The 21329-nt window shown below is 36.7% G+C and overlaps 3 protein-coding genes across 5 annotated transcripts in view; 1 reads left to right on the top strand and 2 right to left on the bottom strand.

Moving 5' to 3' along the window:
• LOC131694324 (phospholipid scramblase 1) overlaps positions 1 to 21329 on the bottom strand; it is a 58327-nt gene that overhangs the window by 18935 nt on the left and 18063 nt on the right. Inside the window, exons 3-4 of one of the 2 annotated variants that reach the window (XM_058982967.1) lie at positions 14660 to 15002; positions 3613 to 3778 (exon numbers count right to left, since the gene is read on the bottom strand). In XM_058982967.1, coding sequence (XP_058838950.1) covers positions 3613 to 3778; positions 14660 to 14878 — 385 coding nt within the window. In that variant the 5' untranslated portion in view covers positions 14879 to 15002. The remainder of the gene's footprint in view (positions 1 to 3612; positions 3779 to 14659; positions 15003 to 21329) is intronic. The other variant, XM_058982968.1, reaches the window with a different exon arrangement.
• LOC131694326 (farnesol dehydrogenase-like) lies at positions 15048 to 16291 on the top strand. 2 transcript variants are annotated; one of them, XM_058982973.1, is made up of 3 exons: positions 15048 to 15153; positions 15337 to 15937; positions 15997 to 16291. In XM_058982973.1, the coding sequence occupies exons 2-3, from the start codon at positions 15374 to 15376 to the stop codon at positions 16168 to 16170; spliced, it is 738 nt and encodes a 245-aa protein (XP_058838956.1). In that variant the 5' UTR covers positions 15048 to 15153; positions 15337 to 15373; the 3' UTR covers positions 16171 to 16291. The 2 variants fall into 2 exon arrangements, with proteins under 2 accessions (XP_058838956.1, XP_058838957.1); XM_058982974.1 differs by lacking the exon at positions 15048 to 15153 and having other exon boundaries at positions 15336 to 15937.
• LOC131694325 (farnesol dehydrogenase-like) lies at positions 16251 to 17506 on the bottom strand. The gene is made up of 2 exons (XM_058982972.1): positions 16855 to 17506; positions 16251 to 16794 (listed from the first exon to the last, which is right to left on the bottom strand). The coding sequence occupies exons 1-2, from the start codon at positions 17416 to 17418 to the stop codon at positions 16606 to 16608; spliced, it is 753 nt and encodes a 250-aa protein (XP_058838955.1). The 5' UTR covers positions 17419 to 17506; the 3' UTR covers positions 16251 to 16605.

Here is a 21329-nt window from a genome sequence, read left to right as displayed (position 1 = left end):
ATGGCTTTGATTTGAAAGATGGTAGTCAGGAGATGACGGAAATTTATGATTGAAGCCATTTTGAAGATGACAACTTCCGCATATAATTATTTTCAAAAGCTTTATAAAACAATTGTCTTGAAAGGGGGAAAATGACGGAGATCAATATTTATCGTGAACGTAAATAGTTCACGACAACTAATTTGATGTAGTCGGTCTGATTATGTTCAAATCAGCCCATATAATATACATGATAACACTCGCTTCCTTCAGAAGGTATACAACAATTTTGTTGCAATTATAACACGCACCGAATAAATGCTTAGGTAAATGTTCAGGAGTCAAATGCAAGTCAGAAGATACTCATTGACAAAGTATGATATTTACAGACATATTTCTACAAAAAGCCTTCTCCTTAACTTCTTTTCAAATGATAATGAAAGATTTTCAAATAACAAATTTTCGTGGTAACTGTTAGCTGGTATCTTGGTTTTAAAAATAGCCCCAATCATCAATTACCATTACCTACTGACTACCACCTTTCATATGACATTCATTTTGATGATGGCCACTGTTTTGTGATAACCGGAAACGTCATTTTGGTTTTCAAAATGATATCAATTAACAATTTCTATCACTTACTCACTACCACCTTTCATACGACTCCCATCTTGGCGATAGTTTTTTTTTGTTTTGTGGTAACCGAAAGATACCATATTGGTTTTTAAAATGTCGCAAATGATCAGTTCCCATCGCCTACTGACAATTACCTCTCATATAACACCCACAATATTGACTTTAAGGTTTTTACTGTTTTGTGATAACCAAAAGCCGCCAACTTAGTTTTAAAAATGGTGCCAAATACCGATTTCCTTCACCTACTGATATGACACCTATATTGTTTTCATTATTCAGTGGTAAACGGAAACCGCCCTTTTGGTTTTCAAAATGGCATCAATCATCAATATATATCGCCTACTAGCTACCACCTTTCATATGATACCCATATTGATGGCAGTTTTCATTATTTTGTAATAACCGAATGTCGCCTTTGTTTTCAAAGTGGCGTCAGTCATCAGTTTCCATTACCTACTGACTCCCATCTTTCACATGACCCCCATATTGATGATTTTTTACTGTTTAATGGTAAATGAAAACCGCCACGTTGGTTTTCAAAATGGCTCCAATTATCATTTTGTATCATCTTTAATATGACACTCATATTAATGATAGCTTTCATTATTTTGTGATAACCGTAGGTCAGTAGGTCTCATCAGCAAACAGAACCCCTTCGCCTACGGGATATCGTAAGGTAGAAGTCGTTTAGTGTGTTCACAAGTAGTGTTTCCAATTTTGGACTTAGCGTCAGCCCTGTGCCTTGGTCAAGTGCCGTGGTTCTGAAGAGACGACGTCGAAACGCAAACACCTGGACTAATTATTTCATGAATACTTTTCCTACTTCGTGAATGATCATGAAAATGGCAATGATCGGAGGTGTCATCGTTCTATAAACTATTTCACGAACACGAATATAAGATCGTGATAAACATAATATGTATCAGGATACATTTCACGGGGCCAATTTGGATCTAAAGGGTGTTATGATCAAAAATTGGCATATTTTTCATTAGGCATTAAAAAACCCTCATTTTCAAGATGTGTGTGTAGCGTCATGCCTATTGTTTGATTTTGACATTTGTTCTCCAGTTGTGAAAATAGCATCGAAACACAATTTTCCTCTTGCATCACGAAAATACAAACTACCAACACAGCAAGTTCACAAAGTTATAGAATGTGTCCAAATCAATTGTGATCAATGCAATAAACGTGTTCGGAAAACGTTTGTCGTCAGCCAGAAAGATCGGGGAATACCTAAATCCGGAAGGCGCAGAAACGACATGAAGATGCTGACGAAATTTGGTTGCGTGGTACAGAATGACGAATCATACGCCAGACTTTAAACAGCTTCCCGGACACTAATGTTATACGTCGACTAAAAGAAAAAGGTGGCAGAGATTTTCAAACACTTTAACCTGTCAAAGTTCATGAAGAAATATCTCGTATGGCAGGCCATCTGTTCCTGTGGTTTGAAAAGCGATATTTACATCTCAATCAGGAAATTTGTGTGCAGGAGTCTCTGAAAAACGTCTATTGCCTTTCCTCAAGCCACATAATTGTTCCATTCTGTTTTGGCCAGATTTAGCACCTTGTCATTACGGCAAAGGCCATGAAGTGGTATGTCACGAACAACGTCCTAAGGAAATGTCGCTGAGCAGGAGGCCTTCCGTTAAGCAAATGACCGACGTGGTCGACAAAGACGATTCTCATGGTATAGTTTGATTGAATTTGGCAGAAACGATGTCCAATCTTGAGCATTATTCTCATGAACAGTTCAACATTTAAGATAATGAAACTATTTGAAGAATAGCTTAAAATCTTTTATAAATAACTTCTAGTTTTAGAAGTTAGGCTCGCGAAACTAGTACATGCTAAAGGAATACACATTTTCCGTCGGGCCTAAAAATAATTGAAAGCCGTTCCTTTTTAGTATTTTATAAAATAGTAAATATTTCATACATTTTTAAATTTGGTTATCCTTTTTTGCTATGATTTAACAAATGAAGGGAAATATGGGAGACTTCACCAGGTTTTCAGTTAAACCTGCATAAATCTCTAAAAATGTTTTCAATCTTCCAAACGTCATTCAGCTATAATGTGCAAAGGTATTGTGCGTGTTCATGATTTTTTGCAAAATTTTTACTTTTTCCAAAATTATAAAAGTTTTCTGTGATCGGCCTGGGGAGACTTGACCAAAAGAATTTTGAAACATCAGAACAAAAAATAATGACATAAAACATACTGTAATCCTTTTCTTCCAAATTGTCAAGATCCTTAGGTAGCAGTAAAAAATATAAAAGGGTGGATTTCATAAATTTCGACTGTTTTTAATGTATTTCCTTTTAACGATTAACTGTACTGCTTACATTGCATGTTCACACGTCACGAAATCAGCCATATTACTGCTAGCTTTGTTCACTAGTACTAAAAGATATAGACTGATGTTTGATGTTAACAGTAGGTACCACAGCATAGAAAATATCAGAAATTTTTTATCTTTCTTCAGATTATTGCCATTTGGTCAAGTCTTCCCGTAAAATCTTGGTCAAGTCTCCCCAACATTAGTTATTGCGTTCAATGTCGTGCAAATTGTAGTAATAACTATTTCAATGTTCCGATTTATGTAAAATCATTTCACTAGTTCATAGTGAATAAAATAATGTATGAGTACTTTAAAAATAATTATTAATAGAACAGATGTGTCCATACAAAGTTTGCTAAAAAATACATCACTTAACGCAAATTTATTAATTACGTAATATTTAATATAAGGAAAGGATTTTTCATTCCAAACTTTTAAAATTACCTTAGAAGACCCAAACAAGTACAAAAATATTTTTAAAGAATTTTTAAGAACCTAATAGAACACATCTTAGCCAATAATAGAATTTAGCGCTTGGTCAAGTCTGCCCATGTTCCCCTATATTGGCAAGCTGCATTTCGAGTTAAAACCAGACAATTTTAACGTTAGCTTTCTTTTGCTTTGAAATGAGTATTATTAACATATTGGCATACCTGCGGCGGGCTGACCGGCAGCCCCCATTGGAACCGACTGGGCATGTGGTTGACCTGGAACACCCGGTTGAACCATAACTGGTTGCGGATAGGCTCCGTACGGTTGAGCGGGAGCGTACTGCATCGCTGGACCACCCGGAGGATACGGTGATGGCTGAAAATAGTACTTGTGTGGTCAATAGTGGTTTGTGTGGGTGGGAGAGAGAGAGAAAGAGATAACATTGATTACAGCATACCCGTCACCTTGTTGTACATATAATGTGATACATGTTAGTATTTGCTTTATTAGGTAGTGAAAGCTAACTTTTTGCATGCTGTCGAAATCACACATGTAATGTCAAAAATCATCTATTTTTTTCCTACCGGTTACTCTCGTGTTAATTTAAAATTCACTTTTTAATTCGTCCAGTTGCTTGAAGCTATTAAACGAAATGCTTACCCTATGTTATATTATAAATAAACGCTACCCTAGCAATGGTACTTATAACCATGTTAATGTGCTCTACAGTTTTTAATAATTTGCGGGAACGATATTTGTGTTTCAAGTAAATAAAATTATTTAAGTTTGAGAATACTATTGCCATTGTAATATCATTTTCGTTTGAGAACTTACAAACGAACCCAGGCTAGTTGCTCTTACAAACAATTTTGATGACACTGAATCGATTTGACAGCAGAAACTGAGTAAGTATCAGCCTCAAGCAAAAACACTGCATATACACTGCAGTCCAAATCAGCAACTTACTAATTACTCACATCGTCCTTCGATTCCATTTAAACAAACTTCAAACTTATGAATCGGTCAGTATACTGGCTATCTGAACAGCTATGCACCAAAAGTTATATCGACTATACTATAAGTGCCACAGCTTACTATATTAACCCTCTCATTGAGACTGAGTAGATGCAAAGAACAATAATCTGTCATACTTATCATAATTTGAATTTTTAAACATATTCATAGCAAGAGTTAACTCTTGTGATCATATCCATAATCATAATTATCGCATGCGACCAGTAAAGAGTTAAAACAAATGTTGACAGTGAACAACAAATGCAAGCTTTCAGTGAGTCATCGTGTAGCGTGCCGAATGTTAATAATGCTCGAAGGCAGTACAGTGGAGACCCGATTTTATCAGCCCCCGATGTTGTCTACCCCCGATTTTACCAGTCTTTTGACCCGATTTTGTCAGCTTCATATAAAAATTGATAGTTGGTAGTTTGATGGGCTCTAGTAGACGAACCAGGTTGAATTCGAGTAAATCCTTTTTTGGCATATATTTCTTATCTTAGAGATTCGACAAATGCAAAAATAAAAATATTGATTTTTTTTTTAATTTTGCTCTGTCAGATCCCCTTAAGGGGATTTTAAAGTAAATAATCAGAAATGGTTACGAGGCTATATCTAAGGATCAAAGAAGAATATTTTAAGAGCTTCGGTTTATTAAAAAGACAGAAAAATATATGTCCCGATTTTACCAATGACCAATGACTATTTTATAAGCTTAAAATTCGCGAAGGGGCTGATAAAAATGGGTCTTCAGCTTCACTGTAATTCCAAAATAGGGTCGTCGAAAGTGGATTGCAAACGTCTCGAATTGGCATCAATCGTGACATTTTGTTGATTATCACAATAGAATCACAAACAAAATCTTTCAATCTGGTTAGAACCTATGAAAGATCGTCGCTGTTGTGCTATCTTATGACAAACGCCATTTTGGGGTAAACTGAGTTAAATATGCCACATTACTCGTCTAACGAATCTCTACAAGATGGTGTTTCCAGAATTTTGAAATTTTGCTTAGTTACTGAAATATAGCGAGAAAAGTGATTAGAAATTGTGAGTTTTTTCTTTAAATTATTATATTGGGAATGGTTCAAGTTATAATGAAGTTTTAGTAGCTTGTATGTGTAAAAATGTCGTAGAAACACAATGGCATAAAAAATATTAAAAGAAAAATACATGTATTGGGAGAAAACCGCAGTTTTAGCTTTAAACTGGAAATATTGCCTATTTGGCAACACTGTAACCACAAATAACTATTTTTTCTAGATTCCCTGACTCATTTCCTTCAAAATTCATCTAACCGATTGTTTATAGACCAAATGAAACCAAAGATATGAATAAAAGTTCATAATTCGTGATTTTTTTTCTATGGAAAATTTTCCATGCACGATTATGACACGTCATACAAATTTTTTCATCAATACACACCTATGACACGTGTGAGTGCGATTTTTGTTTACATTTTTAGTGAAAACTCGCACAATAGTCCACCGATCTTCGTAATATTTGAGAGATTAATACAGAATAGGCAAAAAAAATTAAAAATCGTTTTTCTCGAAATGTGCAAAATGGCGCTTGTCATAAGATAGCACAACAGCGACGAGATGTGAATAATTGCAAATGAGAAAACCCGCCGGGCATTTTCAATTTGGAACTAAATATGAGAATAAATTCACGTTTTCAAGGTCAATTTAAATGTATTTTAAATAAGTCCGACTTTGTGGATGTTTCCGAAAAAACATCTAACATTTGGAGGAAATCGTCAGAACACAGCAGAGCAACAATGTGTACTACAGTGTCGGGCATAAGTTGAGCCACTGACGAGCAAGGTTTTTTTTCTTTTTTTAGATTTACAGCAAGTTATCGTACATCCAATGTGTAGAATAATATAGCCTCAAGTATATCAGCAGAATTGTTCGTAATAAATATTGGTTGGTTCTCAAAATCACGCGACGAAAGTTAAGCAACAGTCAATTAAGGTACACAAAACGGAAGATTATCATTTAATTATTATTATTTTTACAGTCATAATTTGATAGATATTTACTAGTTTATCAAGATTCGCAAAAATTTATTACAAAACTGCTTCTGTAGACAACTTTCTCGAAAAAAAATATCGCGAAATGTCTTCAGTAGAGTGACGAAAAATGATTTCAAGCGGCGTGCCAATGAATTGAACATTTTTACCGCTAGATTGCACTCTAGCCATTAGAACATGACAAAAAATGAGAATGTGATGGATGATTGGGAAGTTCGTATGATTGTGCAAAATCAACGATTTTATTAAACAAAACTGACAGCTACTTAACCCTTCCATACCTAAGTGCATATTTTCCTTGAAACTCTTGTTGCCAGGAAACACGAAAAATCTGTTTTGATTGTGACAGAAGCTTCTCACGCAGTGTTAAAAGCTATTCAACTTTTACCTTCCGAAATTCAATATAATCATCCTGCAATATTTACTATAGTCTAATTGCATAGAAAAGTTTGTCAAATACAGTCGAAATTGAGATATTTGATCAATTTTAAAAGATATTTCTAAATTTCATTTTTCGCTGTTGAATAAAACAGTTTCTGGCAACACCGGCCAATTCTACGGATAATACTTATAACTGTCAATGCTCAAATAAACGGTAATAGTTCCAGATATTGGCCTTACTTGTTTTTGTGAGCGTATCGTGCTTAAATAAGAATTGATAGCCGTCCAAAAATGTACTTGTTTGTCTTTTTCCAACCAGTGTAACAGTGCTGCCCGCATACTTACGCTATATGATTCTTCCTTTTTAAAATTTGATCATGTTTTGTAAGCGCTCGTATACACATTACAGTAATATCCACAAACGCAAAACGTAAAGGAATTTTGGTCTAGGTTCAAAGATAAGACGACTGATTTTGAGACCAGCGTCAGTCGATCGTTGCACTATTAATGTTCGCAATACAAATACTCCAAAACAAAAAAAGTAATATTTTACTACCCAGTACTACACTTATGCCCAGCACTGTTTATTCAATACGAGATTTGATTACCACTATCCCTCCATTCTATAACCGATTATAATATGAGTCATAGTCGAATCGAAACACCGATGTGTGAAATTCATCTAATCGCATCAGAAAATCGCGTGCTGAAATAGATTTCATGTCTATGATCCTCTAATGCAGAACAATGAAACCACCTGGTGGGTGGTCCTTGTGCATGAAAAAGACAAACCTAAATCTACACGCAACCATAAAATAACCTACAGAATAAGTTCTTTTAACTTAAATTTAGGTACTTTTGAGCTTGTGAGTCGCTTTCGCTCTTATTAGTGTTGTCAAAAACAAAACGAGAGATTCGACTCAGTCGAGGTCTTCCGTGCAGTAAGGTACTTTTAAGTTGTTTCGGGTATACTCAAAATTAGGTAAATTCAACTTAAATTTAAGTAAATTAAACTCAAAGTTGAGTTATTATTTTTGCCGTAGTTAAATGGAAACTACCTTCGACACGGTTTACCTAATTTTACCTTCCTGCACGATACCACGAGATTGAGTCAAAAGTACTAAATTTTAGGTAGTTTTTCGGTGGCGTGTAGGGTTGAGACTTTCATTGTTTACTTTCTTTTCTGTTAATAACTCGGTCGCTCTAACATATAACCCTTCGCTCTTTGCACAATATGACAGTCAAAACCGCCCCCTTTCAAAAAACAAAACAAAAAAGGCTCTCATTCTTAGATATGATATATTTAAGAAAAAGCTAATTGGTACTAATTTGCCCAGCGCACTCAATTTTTTTTCTTTTCAAGCGACAGTCATCAATCAGGGATGCCACATTGAAATCTAACCCTGTTCTCAGTACCCATCGAAGAAACCGATATAAGTGGTTGAAATCGATGGACCCCCTGACCAATAGCAGTATAGAAATATTCTAGAGACTCTTCGATTTTTAACAATTTATTACATAAAAACCTTTGTAATTCTGAACTATTATATCATTGGAATGGGAAGAAGTAAGAATTTCATTTGTAACTATTAAGCCTCAATGTACTCCGATCAAATGTACGCGACACGCCGTTGGAACCTACCGGTGGTGGCGCCCCGGCGTGTGTCGGCGTGACGAATATTAACGCCCATGTAACTAAAAAAAATCTTGACAGTACAATTTCTTTCCGAAATTTTTGGTCTCTATTGTAACAGACTTCGCAGCACATACAAACAGACATTACAGCTTGAAAAAAATTCTAAAAAAATCATCGCCCACGATGTACTTGCGACATCTTTTGAACAAATTGCACAAAATGTAATTCTCGCAACCATATGAAATATTTTTTTTCAACTGAAGCTCTAATGGTACTCACCCTGCTTGCCAAATGCAAGATAATAAATGAAAGGTGGAACTATTTTTACAGTTGTAAAATTTGGGAGCGAAATAGAAAAATTGTCGATGTCGCATACTAAGACTTCCCATGGAATAATGATTACAATGGGCAAATTTAAAGACTGCATATTTACGTCTCATCATAATCATTTATTGTTCTATATTTGGGAAATTAAGCAACGGTAAAATAGTTTTTGTTTTGTTTGAGGAAATCAATTCCTGTTATTGTTTCATTGTTTTTTGTTTCTATTTAGTCTTCTTTGCCGTCGCTCTTTTAGAATCCCGCAGGTACCCTAACACGAGGCGTTATTGATGGCATTACTGCGCAGAAATGTCACTTTTAATGATCATGTAAGGACACCTTCTAAGGTAGACACATTACTTCTTTACTTCTTGTAAGTACAAAATCGCCGCGATGATATAGCATACGATTCCGTGGCACTACATTTTCTTTCAACATAAGATTTGCTTCTATCTTGAGTGCAAAGTATGCTCGATGTACTGGAATCATACAGATCTACATCCTGACGAAACCTAAATATACAGTTACTATCATTCATAATGATTACACGACTTGTGTTTTAGCTCCTGTTGGGTTGAAACGGATCACTAAACAAGTCTGATAGAAAATGGTCTGAGCGTATCTCTAGTTTTCGTTGCATCTGCATCCCGACAATTTCTCCATCAGTTCAGGGGACCAACAAATTCGAATCCATTGCATACATCTAGTTAGAATCGGTACACCAAATCAATTAAATTAGTAACATCCTATTATGTGCTTACTCACCGATCGGCATCGTGTGGTACCCTAAGAAATGATTATGAACAGCTCCCGTCTTGGGCACTTCGACAAGAATGAAGTTCACATTTCCGGCCTATTTTGTTTTAGTTTGCATCAGATTAAAAAGACGGTAACATTTTCGAGTGAGTGCGGAAATTAAGTAACGCATTTAGCTATGTGTCAATATCTCTTGACTAGCGCTACGCTTCTATGAATGACGTCATCATCGACTATTTAAGGAACGGATTTTGCCGGACAAGCTATTTGCCTGTTTAACGGCAGGCGGAGCAGATCACTACGCTGTGTGTTTCCACAGCCAGTGTAGCTGAGTGAGAAGTGTGGCTGAGTGAGAAGTGTAGCTGAGTGAGAGGTACGCTACCCAGTGCCGTTCAACACTCGACTGAAGTTGTCCGTTCAAACACTATGTTTTCTTTTGTGTTGTGCTCGTCTCCAGCACACAGATCTTTTGAGTGCAATCTCGAACACAACTATTCGTACACAAAATCGCTTGTACATTCGAGCTCCATTTGCAAACACGGTTAACATTAACATAGTGTCGTGGTACTAGTTGTCTCTTTTGCTCTACCCATCTGTGTGAAAATGCGCAATATTTTGACTAGATTGTACATTATTTGAATTTGTAATGCCATGATATCAAAAATCTTTGGGTTTATCTATCGGAATCTATTCTTAGAATTATTTCGGGGCGATATGTGCAAAAAAATTAAAAATTTATCGTTAGATAGCTGAGCGTTTAAAATTGGACCACTTTTCGTTACATACCATTTTTGTAGAATTTGCTAAGTGCACCCCCATACTGAAAACAAAGACGCAGTCCTACGTCAAAAAAGTCAAGAATTGAACGATATGCAAAGATTTACGTAAATTCTCTTCGCTGTATCGTGATATTTTAGTCTTGAACATACTGTCGGATTTTTTACACAGAGTCACGTGTCTTATAGTTTTCCTAATTATTTCACGGACATGAATTGTGGCTACGTAATGTATTTTTGGTGCTTAGCGCAGTTTCATTTCATTCACATTACACTGAATCTTAACAAAAGAATAACAGAGTTACAGGCCCTAATAGTTTCCTTGTATCTAATGCTCGTGCCTATGAGACTGGGTGCTAGCTGTTGTACGCAATAGCTCACATAGAAATTTCAAAACCAAGGAGCAGAGCAGTATTCAAAAGCACACATGAAACAGTTCTCGAATCCATGAATAATAGTCTGAGTTCCTTCAAATTGTTTACGTAAATATAATAATATTATGCGGAAAATTAATTACTTCCAGAACTATATCATGAACAGTTTCACGAGCTCGACTGGTGAATCGTGACTAGCATACTAGAAATAATAATCGGTTAAAAAATCTATGAATATTACAATGCGTTCCAGTGAAATTGTTTACGTGTGAAGATTAAGATCAGAAGTGATAAATCATGAATCAGTTAACGTCGTATATTCGGACCATAGACAATGTTCCTAGATTTGTGGATAAAATTACGAGTCAACGATTTTCGAGTTCGCGAATTGTCGGCGTGGAAAAAATGAGTCGGCGGCGCGCCGCCGGTCTACCGTTCGGCGGCGGCGCCGATTATGCTTATAGCGGCAGTATACTGGAGGTTCAATCTTTCCGAGTTTTGCAGTTGAGAACATTTTAAGCGATTCTCATGCTGAGGGATCTCAGACCGATTTTTACGTTTGAAGTTTATTTCCGATTTTTACATTGTAATACTTTTATTTTTGGTCGCTCAGTTGTATTGCATAACCCAGAACGGGCGGTGTTCTTGACGTTTTATGAAGCAGAATGCGTTATGTTCTAATTGGGATAACAGACCATACTTCTTGCATATTTTTTTACTATTCCTCTTTGTTTTTTGTATTTCCGGGTCAATTAAGAAATTCAAGAAAAATAACCCTCAACCATGATGTTTGAACATCTTATGACTTATAATTACTCGACTTCGAACCAATCTTTTCCCATCAAAACCTTCATCTAATGCGACCATAGGATGTTCTACCTGTTTTCGGAGCCAACCCATTTCATCTGGTCTTTGGCGTACTACAGTCGAGTCTCCAAGTGAAACTTTCCTGGGATTTCTACCAACCAATTCATTCTTTATTAGCCTTCCACGGAGAGCACTGTGTGCCACAGACTATTTGATCTCATCCGTGATCTTCGTTGTTGATTTGAATGCATCGCTTGTAGTTATGTGTGTAGAGATTATCATCAACAACGTTAGTATTCCTAAGTGTACAGTCGCTACATTTGGCTTCGGGTCACGTACATGGTTACAACATTGTCGATCGTTCTAGAAGCAGAGAGCAATATCCCAGCAATACCCGTTTCATTCTAGAGAATGAAGTCTTCAACTTCTTTTTCTCGAACCAAATCGCTGAAAATAGACTTTTAATGTCATTTTCGATGTTTCTCCTAAGTTGAGTACATATATGGTATATAAACTTCAATGTTCCGGATAAATCGCGAAAGGTGTTTTATTTTGACATTAAAAATGTCTTACTCCACTATCTGGGGCTAGGTGTCATTCTAAAATCTAAACTATCTCCCATGTAACGAAACTATGTAAGGTTTGCACGCTTATAACTCCGATATTACTAGATGGATTTTAATCATTCATACACCAACCGATTCAGATACACCTAATTTAAATATTGGTAATAATTTAATATCTCCCCAATAAAAGTACACTTTTGGAAATTGGTAAAATTAAAAAGTTCACGAAAAACGGGAAAATTACCATTCGTGAGGCAGATTTCTCAGACACAGCCGTCAAGAGAGGGCAGCTTAGTTGCTCAATGAAACACGAAAAGTCATAAATAGAAGCAACGCATGTCCGTTTAAATCATTTGTTGCTCTTATCCCATATGAGCAACATCGTCTCCGGGCGATGCAATAAGCGCTATCGATTTTCGGTAACGTTGGCATTTGCACACACTCGCACCTAAGTGACTAAACCATATACTGTTAGTTTATAAATAGAGGTGACGCGTACCCGTTTGAATCAGTTTTTGTTCTTATGTCGAACGGGTAAGATCATGGCTGCAGCGTCTGGACGCTAAGCGGTAGACGGCATGCATTTTCGGCAGCGGTGGCCGTGTGCGGATTTTTCGGGTACCAGCACGGTGTCACAGAATGATTTGCGAAGTGGGTGGGCGGGGTGGTTTGGATTTAATTCAATACGGTGTGTGCTGCTTAAGAGTGTTGCGTATATTTATTTTTATGCATGCGTGTGCGTTGTAACTTGTTGATCCATGTTTACGGCGCTTTGTAGCTGCGTAGGGTAAAGAGCCTATTGGTTTTCATATTTCATATTTCGGTTATATGTTTTTTTATCAGTAAGGCATCTGACAACGTGCTTCTGTAGTTATTGCACTGTTCAGCAGCGTAGTATTTTATATAGGAGAGTACACTCAGGTTTCTTTACGCGGATTTTGAAATTTACGCGGTTTTCATTATAGCGTTTTTTTAATTTACGCGGTTTTTTATTTACACGGCCTATATCCCCTGCGTGAAAAATCTGTGTGTAATTGCATCGGAAACAATCACATTCCCAGCAGAACTTTTTGTTTTCTAATTTCAAACACTTTTGTTTCGTACTGCGCACAACGGAAAATTTTAAAACAGAACTTACCGTCCCAGCAGCAGTTGAAACGGGTGTTCTTTTTCGATTCAAATTCAAGCCATGTCTTAAGCGTTACTGGACTTAAAATTGTTTTCCCAGTTCATCCAGTCAGAATATCTGTTCTACCATATGTATTTAAAACACAGTTCTAATTGCGTTTTAAAGTATACAACAAATAGAACGGTTGGGTATACTAATTTAAATTTTAAAATAAATCTGTTTTAAATTATGAAACAAACCGCTGCACTGATGATATAATTATGTCAGTCCTATTACCACATAAAACACCTATATAACAAAAAAAGGCTGCAGAATTGGTTTAATAATACAATGTTTACACTACAGAGTTATAACAAGTTTTAATAATTAGCAACAAGAAAAATATCACCAAGATAGCATAAAAACCCGTTTTAACTGGTAGTGCGAACGTTGCATAACAATGTAATTTATCAAATAATTTCATTTTTTCCACCACTAATCGATCAAGAAATACTTAAACTTAAGATTGTTTACTTAAGTTCATTAGTACATTATTGAAAATTTAAATAGAAAATGAAATTTCATATTTCATGGAGAATCTGTATATTTCCGTTGGCGGGCGTGGGCTTCCTCATCACAGCTCTCAATATGGAACTTTTCTTTTGAATATATTTTCTGGACAGACCAGCCTATTTTTAATAGATGGATCAGCCAAATAATGCTAATCACCTAGTGAGATACTTGATTAATTAATAGATTACCGTTAAAAGACCTTCAATAAATTATGTTTTGATGGGGAGGGTATATAGCAAATTGTAACATACGAAAACAGGCGAGTGAACAAGAACGTGAGTCGATATGTGTGATAGATAAAATTCATTTGCACGCTCTTGAAAAAAGCTACATTTTTAATGTCACCGTGGTCGTGTCCTGTACAAAACCCTTTAATTTTTTTGTCATGATGGCTTTTTATATTCTCATAAATTTGTTATTTCTGGTTGCATATCATTACGGTCCATGCTACAAAGTTGGTAACGTTAATTGATCCATAAGTAATATAGCCCACCACTATATGGCCTCATGGTAATTATAACGTAGAGGTTAGTGGCGCAAAAAGAAATGCTAATACCGCAGAGCTCTTATATTTTTGTTCGACACCGTATATTGTAGTTGTAATAGTAAGTAAATTACTCAAGATGTTTTCGAAAAGTGGTAAAACAAAATTGTTCACACTAAACATAAATGGGTTGAAAGATTGTTGCAGTTGAAACAATAGTAGGTTGCTTAAAAAATAGAATGAACTATCTAGTTTTGGAATAAGAGTTTAAAGAGTACTGTTTAAAGCGATATTAATTTGCGGCATTCAATCAGTTTGTTGCGATAAAAAATATTTGCTAAAGGAGCGTATCCTATTGTATTAAATAACTATATTAAAACATCAAAACAATTAAGAAAACTACAACCTTATTACACCAGAACTACATTAAAGCAACTTACCGCTGCTGGAGGATATCCTGCTACCATCGGTCCCGTTGGATATGGAGGCTGTCCCGCTGGAGGATATCCCATGCCACTGTCTTGCGACATCGGAGGATAAGCTGGATATGGTGAAGGGTACGGTGCTTGCGGACCATTTTTATCGTCTACAATTGGTCCGGGCGGGTACGGTGCGTAAGGGGCGTATCCTCCTCCCGGTACTGATGGCGGCTGATTCATGGTTAACGGATCGCACTGGAATAATGTGCCAACGAAAATATTTTTTTTTTGCTTCTGTTAGGCTGAACTGGTTTCGATGTGGTCGTTAGGCTCCCATACAGAGTGCGATATCAGCGGAGATAGGCTGTAATTGGAAGAGATAAGCGGGTTAACATGTTGATGCTTGTTCGTATTAATATTCGGTTTTGCGAAACACTTTCTAATCTAATCAATCGGATCATTGGGTGTATCTTTAGATTATTATAATGGATTCTCGGTCACGATTTCAAATACAGGTAAATAATCAATTCCATTTTTAAACTATTGTTCGATGATAAGTTTGATGTCTCTATAATCATTGCACATTGAATAATATTTAATATTTTATACAAATATCGAAATTATAGTTAAAGTTCATAATGCAATCCCATTTCATTTTCATATTCATTCATCAACTTGAACGCCGTTTACCCAATCAGTCAGCAGTGCAACTTCAACCGTCGAACTGATAACAAGATGGATCGTTGGGTAGGTAAAGTCGCTGTCGTAACGGGAGCTAGTGCCGGCATCGGAGCGGTCATAGCAGAAGAACTTGCCAAAGCGGGTATGATCACGATTGGACTGGCTCGTCGAGTCGAACGTGTAGAAGCACTGAAAGCTCATCTTCCTGTCGAGTCGTCAATCAGACTGCATGCCCTGAACTGTGACGTATCCAAGAAAGAGGATATTAGAGAAGCGTTTCAACAGATTCGTGAACAATTCGGTGGCATCGATGTGTTGATCAATAACGCGGGAATCGTTAAGCAGACCGCACTCTTTGCGGAAGATGACGGACAGGCTTTGAAGGAAATTTTGGATACCAACGTTCTAGGTTTGACACTGTGCAGCCGGGAAGCATTCAAGTCGATGAAACAGCGTTCGGTTGCTGGACATATAGTGCACATCAATAGCATAGCTGGCCACAAGGTACTACCGTTTCCTCACATGAATATGTACGCAGCCAGCAAGTACGCCGTTACGGCAATTACAGAGACTATGCGAAACGAATTGCGAGAGATGCACTCCAAGGTGAAAGTTACAGTAAGTCTTGAAATATTTGAAACATCCGAATTGTTACGTAACAGACCAATTATTTACAGAGCATCAGTCCCGGTGTGGTAAAGACGGAAATTGTGGCAGGTTTGGAAGATCACAAAGATTTCCCAAAGCTAGAATGCGAGGATATCGCCAACGCAGTTCTCTACGTACTTGGAACACCTGAGCGCGTGCAGATTCACGAGTTAATCATTAAACCGGTTGGCGAACAGTTTTAACACGGTATCTATAAATTGACATCCGAAAGATAATGACTGTAATATAAATACTATACGTGATTCAGTAAATATATGATCAGTTCAATCGATCAATGTATCTCTTCTATGCGTTTTTGGCATGTTTTTTTTTCTTTCTCAGAGTATTTAACCGTAAGGATAATGTACCTACTTTTAAATGAATGATCTTCTGCCGATTAAGCTAATTAAATATCATAATTGTTTTCAATTTTTTTTTTTAATTTATCAATCAGCGTCGACACATAGCTAATCAGGTTCATAGTTGTAGAACACTTTCTCACGATGCCAATGCTGTCATAGAAACTTAGTACGTGTGAATGAGAAATGCACTATTACATCACTAGGTGGATTAAAAACAGGTTTATTAATACGATTTTGTATATATTGAAGACATCCGTTTGCGCACATGTCACTTCCTCAAACCGGCTCTCCAACAGGTTTGATCGTCAATTCATGAATCTGAACGTGTGGCGGAGTGCCCAGCGCATATACAATAGCTTTCGCTATGTCTTCCGGTTGAAGCATCGGCAACGATTCCACTTCCAGGTTGTTGTACGTATCACACAGTTCTACCATTTCGGTCCGCACAAATCCAGGACTGATGCTCTAAAAATGTTCATAGATTGAGTAACAAGTAAGAATGGCGAATCGTTGATTTAAGCTTACCGTGACCTTAATTTTGGTACCCGCCTCTCTAAGTTCATTTCTCATCGTTTCGGTAATTGCCGTAACCGCATATTTACTGGCCGGATACAGATTCGCACCTGGGTAGAAAGGTACCTTGTGACCTTCGATACTGTTGATGTGGAAAATATGCCCATCAACGGAGCGTTTCTTCATCGATTGGAATGCTTCCCGGCTGCACAATGCTAATCCCAGCACATTGGTATTCAAAGATTGTCTCAAACAATCTGTGTTCCCGGGTGCTAGTAAATCTACTTTTTGATATGTTCCAGCATTGTTTACCAGCACGTCGACTCCGCCGAAATTATCCTCGACAAACTCAAATGCCGCCAGGATATCCGCCTCCTTCGAGACGTCACATCGAAAGGAATGCATCCTGGAAGCTACTTCCACAGGAAGCTCTGACTTTAATGCTTCCACGCGATCGACTCTTCTGGCTAGCCCTATCGTCACCATTCCAGCAACGGTTAGTGCTTTAGCCGTTGCGGCACCAATTCCCGAGCTGGCTCCCGTCACGATTGCTACTTTTCCTTGCCAACGTTCCATGTTGATAAATCCCAGTCTCAACTGCAGAACTGTTCACTACGTACTGACATAGCCAGTGCTATCGGCCGTTATCATTTGCGTTAATCAATTGTGATCGTTATCGTTTTCAACTATTCGTGTGCAGTCGTAGATAAAATACTAACCCACTATCTACTGGTATTGTCTATTTAAAGGCTGTTCACGCAAAAATCCGTACATTATCATTCTGTTCATACCAAGCAATCGAGTCCTTAGCGTAATGGCAGCTGACTAAATTTGACCAAAACGCTTTAATTGCATGCTTATACAGAGAAGGCAGCATTCATTTTTTGAGACAGACCTACCCATTAATTTTACAGTTTATAGTTCCTGTAGTTACGAGTGCCTGAGCTTTCAACCCACAAGAACATATAGCTTGCCATACAAGATACTTTTCAGGCAATTTAGTTTTGTATTTGTGTTTTGGTTGTTCACCAACATCGACTAGTTGCAGTTTGCAATTCAGGTCCAGGAAAGCAATATGTTTTATCCTAGATTTGCTTAACTCAGAAGATGGCGCGTCTTGAAAACAAAAAAGGTTCTTGTCAAAACAATGTACACGTTTTACGTTTGTATATGTATTATTCAAGAGCAAAAACAATGATCGTATTTAGTAGTAGTTTGGCTGAACAGCAATCCTACAACTGTGTCCGGATTTCGGTGTGAACGGACTGTAAAGACTCTTCGTTTCAGTCAACACTAACTACTACATACTGCAAACGAATAACAGAACGAGCACCGTGATGCGCAAGAGTTGATACAGCCATACGGGATATGATATCTAAATTTTGAATTCCAATTCCCTCGTGAATTTATCTTAATCTATATTTATCGAGCATAAGTCAACTACGCATTCTATTTTTAGCCTATAATTGAATGACAGTGCTGATCGGATGAATGGGGTTTCTAGTAAATACTTAGTTTAAACCACATACTAACAGCCAAAACACTCAAACAGAATTCTTTGCCTGCGTTAATGGCCAATTTAAATATATTTTTTGCTTGAACTGTCACCATATATGGCGATAGTGACGTCACTGACATATGCGCAAATATACTGGCGACAGGTTACCAATGAAAAATTGATTCCGAGTCTGAGGGATGCTATTGCAATTGAGTGTTTATGACCGATATTTTTGGACGAATTTGTTATGTCTGTTTGTCCGTGTTTAAACTCTCCGCGAAAGTGATTGTGTATGTCCATCCTTACACTCAAAAAATAAATCACTTTGATTTTACGTGAACGATCCTGTAAATGTCTACTTTTCAAATTATTACAAACATTATATGATTCCTATGAACGTCATATGGCAACCCTGTAGAAGCTATGTGCTTGCCACATATTATTTAAGTGATGCGAAAATTATCGTTAAAACGCAGTTTACGTAGATTTCCTATACGAAAAAATGAATTACAAAATGGCTGATAATTGGTTGTTGATATCCCACATTCTTTGATTGAAGTTTTCCATTGTAAGTGTTCCTTATAATATAATAGAATGCTGTTCGAAAACAATGTATTTTTTATTTGCAGAACCTTTTCACCAATTTCAACAATCCCACCACCGTAAAGAAAACACAGAGCATAAACAATAAACAAAATATGTTTCATGTATGTTTCCCCCTCAAAGTGTATTTTGTCAACTGGTTTATGGGTCGTTTTCAAAACTACACGTTATTTCGAGGCATTTTTTTACGAAAAAACTATAACATTCAAATAGGAAGCAAACTAAAGCAGATACAATAGACGTTCTTAGTCAAACTTTTGCATCAGAACCATGTGGTATCGATCGCACTACCCGTCGTGGTTTTTGGCCTTCTCAACCAGAACTCAAATGCTGGGGGAAAAGACTATACGGCCAATGAACGATTGTCATTACCAAACTGAACTGCAAGCAAAAAATGTCTTCAGGCAGGTACAGTGAAAGAATTATTGTATTTACAATTAGGTCACTTCATATAAATATATTTCAATAAATGGAAACAATTGAATTATATGCTGTTCAAAATTAATTGAAAACACCTGAATTAAACTGGCAATAATTACTAGTAATACACATACATTGTGCGTACGGTTTCATGTAGTCGCTATGGTTGGCTTCATGTAAATATTACGTTTGAGTTCATGTAGTTGTTACGTTTGGTTTCATTTTATTTTTACGTGAAATTCATTTGAAAATTATACGACAATCACATAACTTTTACATGATGCATCAGATATTGAAGCTGATTCAAATATACCGGACCACCCGATAGAATTTACGTGAAAAGTGCGGTGGATGAGATCTATATAAGTTTTCATGTAATAGCTACGTGATTTATTTTTTGAGTGTACTATATTCACGGTGAATGATGCCGTGAACAGTTGCAGCCGCAAACAACTGAATATTTCAATATTAATTCGTCAAAAGGGCGAAAGTGTTTTTTGTAAACAAACTTGTTTCGCTCATTAGTCTGCTGCAGAGTGGAATTTCATGAAAAATATGCGTTAATGTAAATTTTTACCCTTCGTAGAAGTAATTTCAATTGTTTTCTGCTTTGAAATTATAGTAAATTAAGAGAAACCATCAAAATAAAAGTTTGTTTACAAATCTTGTTCGCCCTTTTGCAAATTTAGTATGGATTTCACACCTAACTGGCGAGCAAGCGGCAGAGGGTACACCGGACCATCCCTCACCACCAAGAAAAAAAAAATAAACACAAGAAGCGGAAACAGTGCGCCCAGGATAGTCGACAGAAATGATATTCGGTGATTTATACTTTTTTATCTATTTTGAATTAATTTTGAATTTAAAAAGCATTTGTATTTCGAGGTTAAAGCCCTAATAAATAAATAATTATAATAACTTAACTAGCAGAGGGAAACAACATTTATATTCACCACAAAGAATAAAGGATGTACGGAAACAAATTGCATCATTTTCAAGGGCTAAGCAGGTCTACTGATCTTAATCCACCAACAGGCACGTAGCCAGAGGGGGGGCTAGGGGGCTAAAGCCCCTCCCGAAATTTTTTAAAAATAAATTTATAAAACCGGCTACTTTTAACAAAATTTGTTCCTGATTTGGTTTGAACAAATTATTGAGAAAAAGTTGAAGAAAACTATTTATAACCACCAAAGGCAATGGTCACGAAATTCAGTGTACTTTATGCTTTTGCTCGAGCCAGTGCGAAGCGAACGACAAAAATAGTAACTTTTATATTGTCTTGTCTGAAGAATAAACTGTTACTATAATTGTTGCTGTAGTAATCTATCGAGATCAGTGAGTAGCAGAAGCAAGAAGTGTTGCTCCAGCCAAATACGGTGATTATAAAATTATTGATGATTCGCATAGGACCGAGCATTAATAATGTGGAACATTTCCTGAAGGTGTAAATGGAGGTTAGACTTTCGGAAGCCGCCTTTATCGAGTTCTACCATGTCAGGCATTTAGCGCTCAACAAATTAGCACAGACGAAACCATTCATTTCGATCAACTTAAAACACATGGTTGTATGTGAGAATGCTATAACTAAAATCCTCCTATATATGGACGATGAGAAAATCAATGTTCCGCTACAGGATCGGATACCGCTTACTCGCAGATTAATGTCACATTTGGGAGAAATCAGATATTCGCGAACATAAAGACAGCAACTACGATGACAGGGAAATGTACAATAGCGAGATAGAAAAGAACAACTCCCCCCCCCCCCACCAAGACATAGTTGGTGAGCAAAAAAATATTTCCTCGCCTCGTAAACAGGTGTCCACGTGCAATGACTAAGCGCTTGCGCGAGATCTGCCAGACAAATATTTAAACTCGTTATATTAATTTTGCTGTTTACATAAGGAAATATATAACAGACCCACGATCCCGTTCGTTATTTTTAAACGATAATTTTTTGAATTAC

Source organism: Topomyia yanbarensis, chromosome 3 (assembly GCF_030247195.1).
Source record: "Topomyia yanbarensis strain Yona2022 chromosome 3, ASM3024719v1, whole genome shotgun sequence".
Classification (NCBI taxonomy): domain Eukaryota; kingdom Metazoa; phylum Arthropoda; class Insecta; order Diptera; family Culicidae; genus Topomyia; species Topomyia yanbarensis.
Note: the sequence above shows the minus strand (reverse complement) of the source record. Positions and strands in the feature narration are given on the sequence as shown.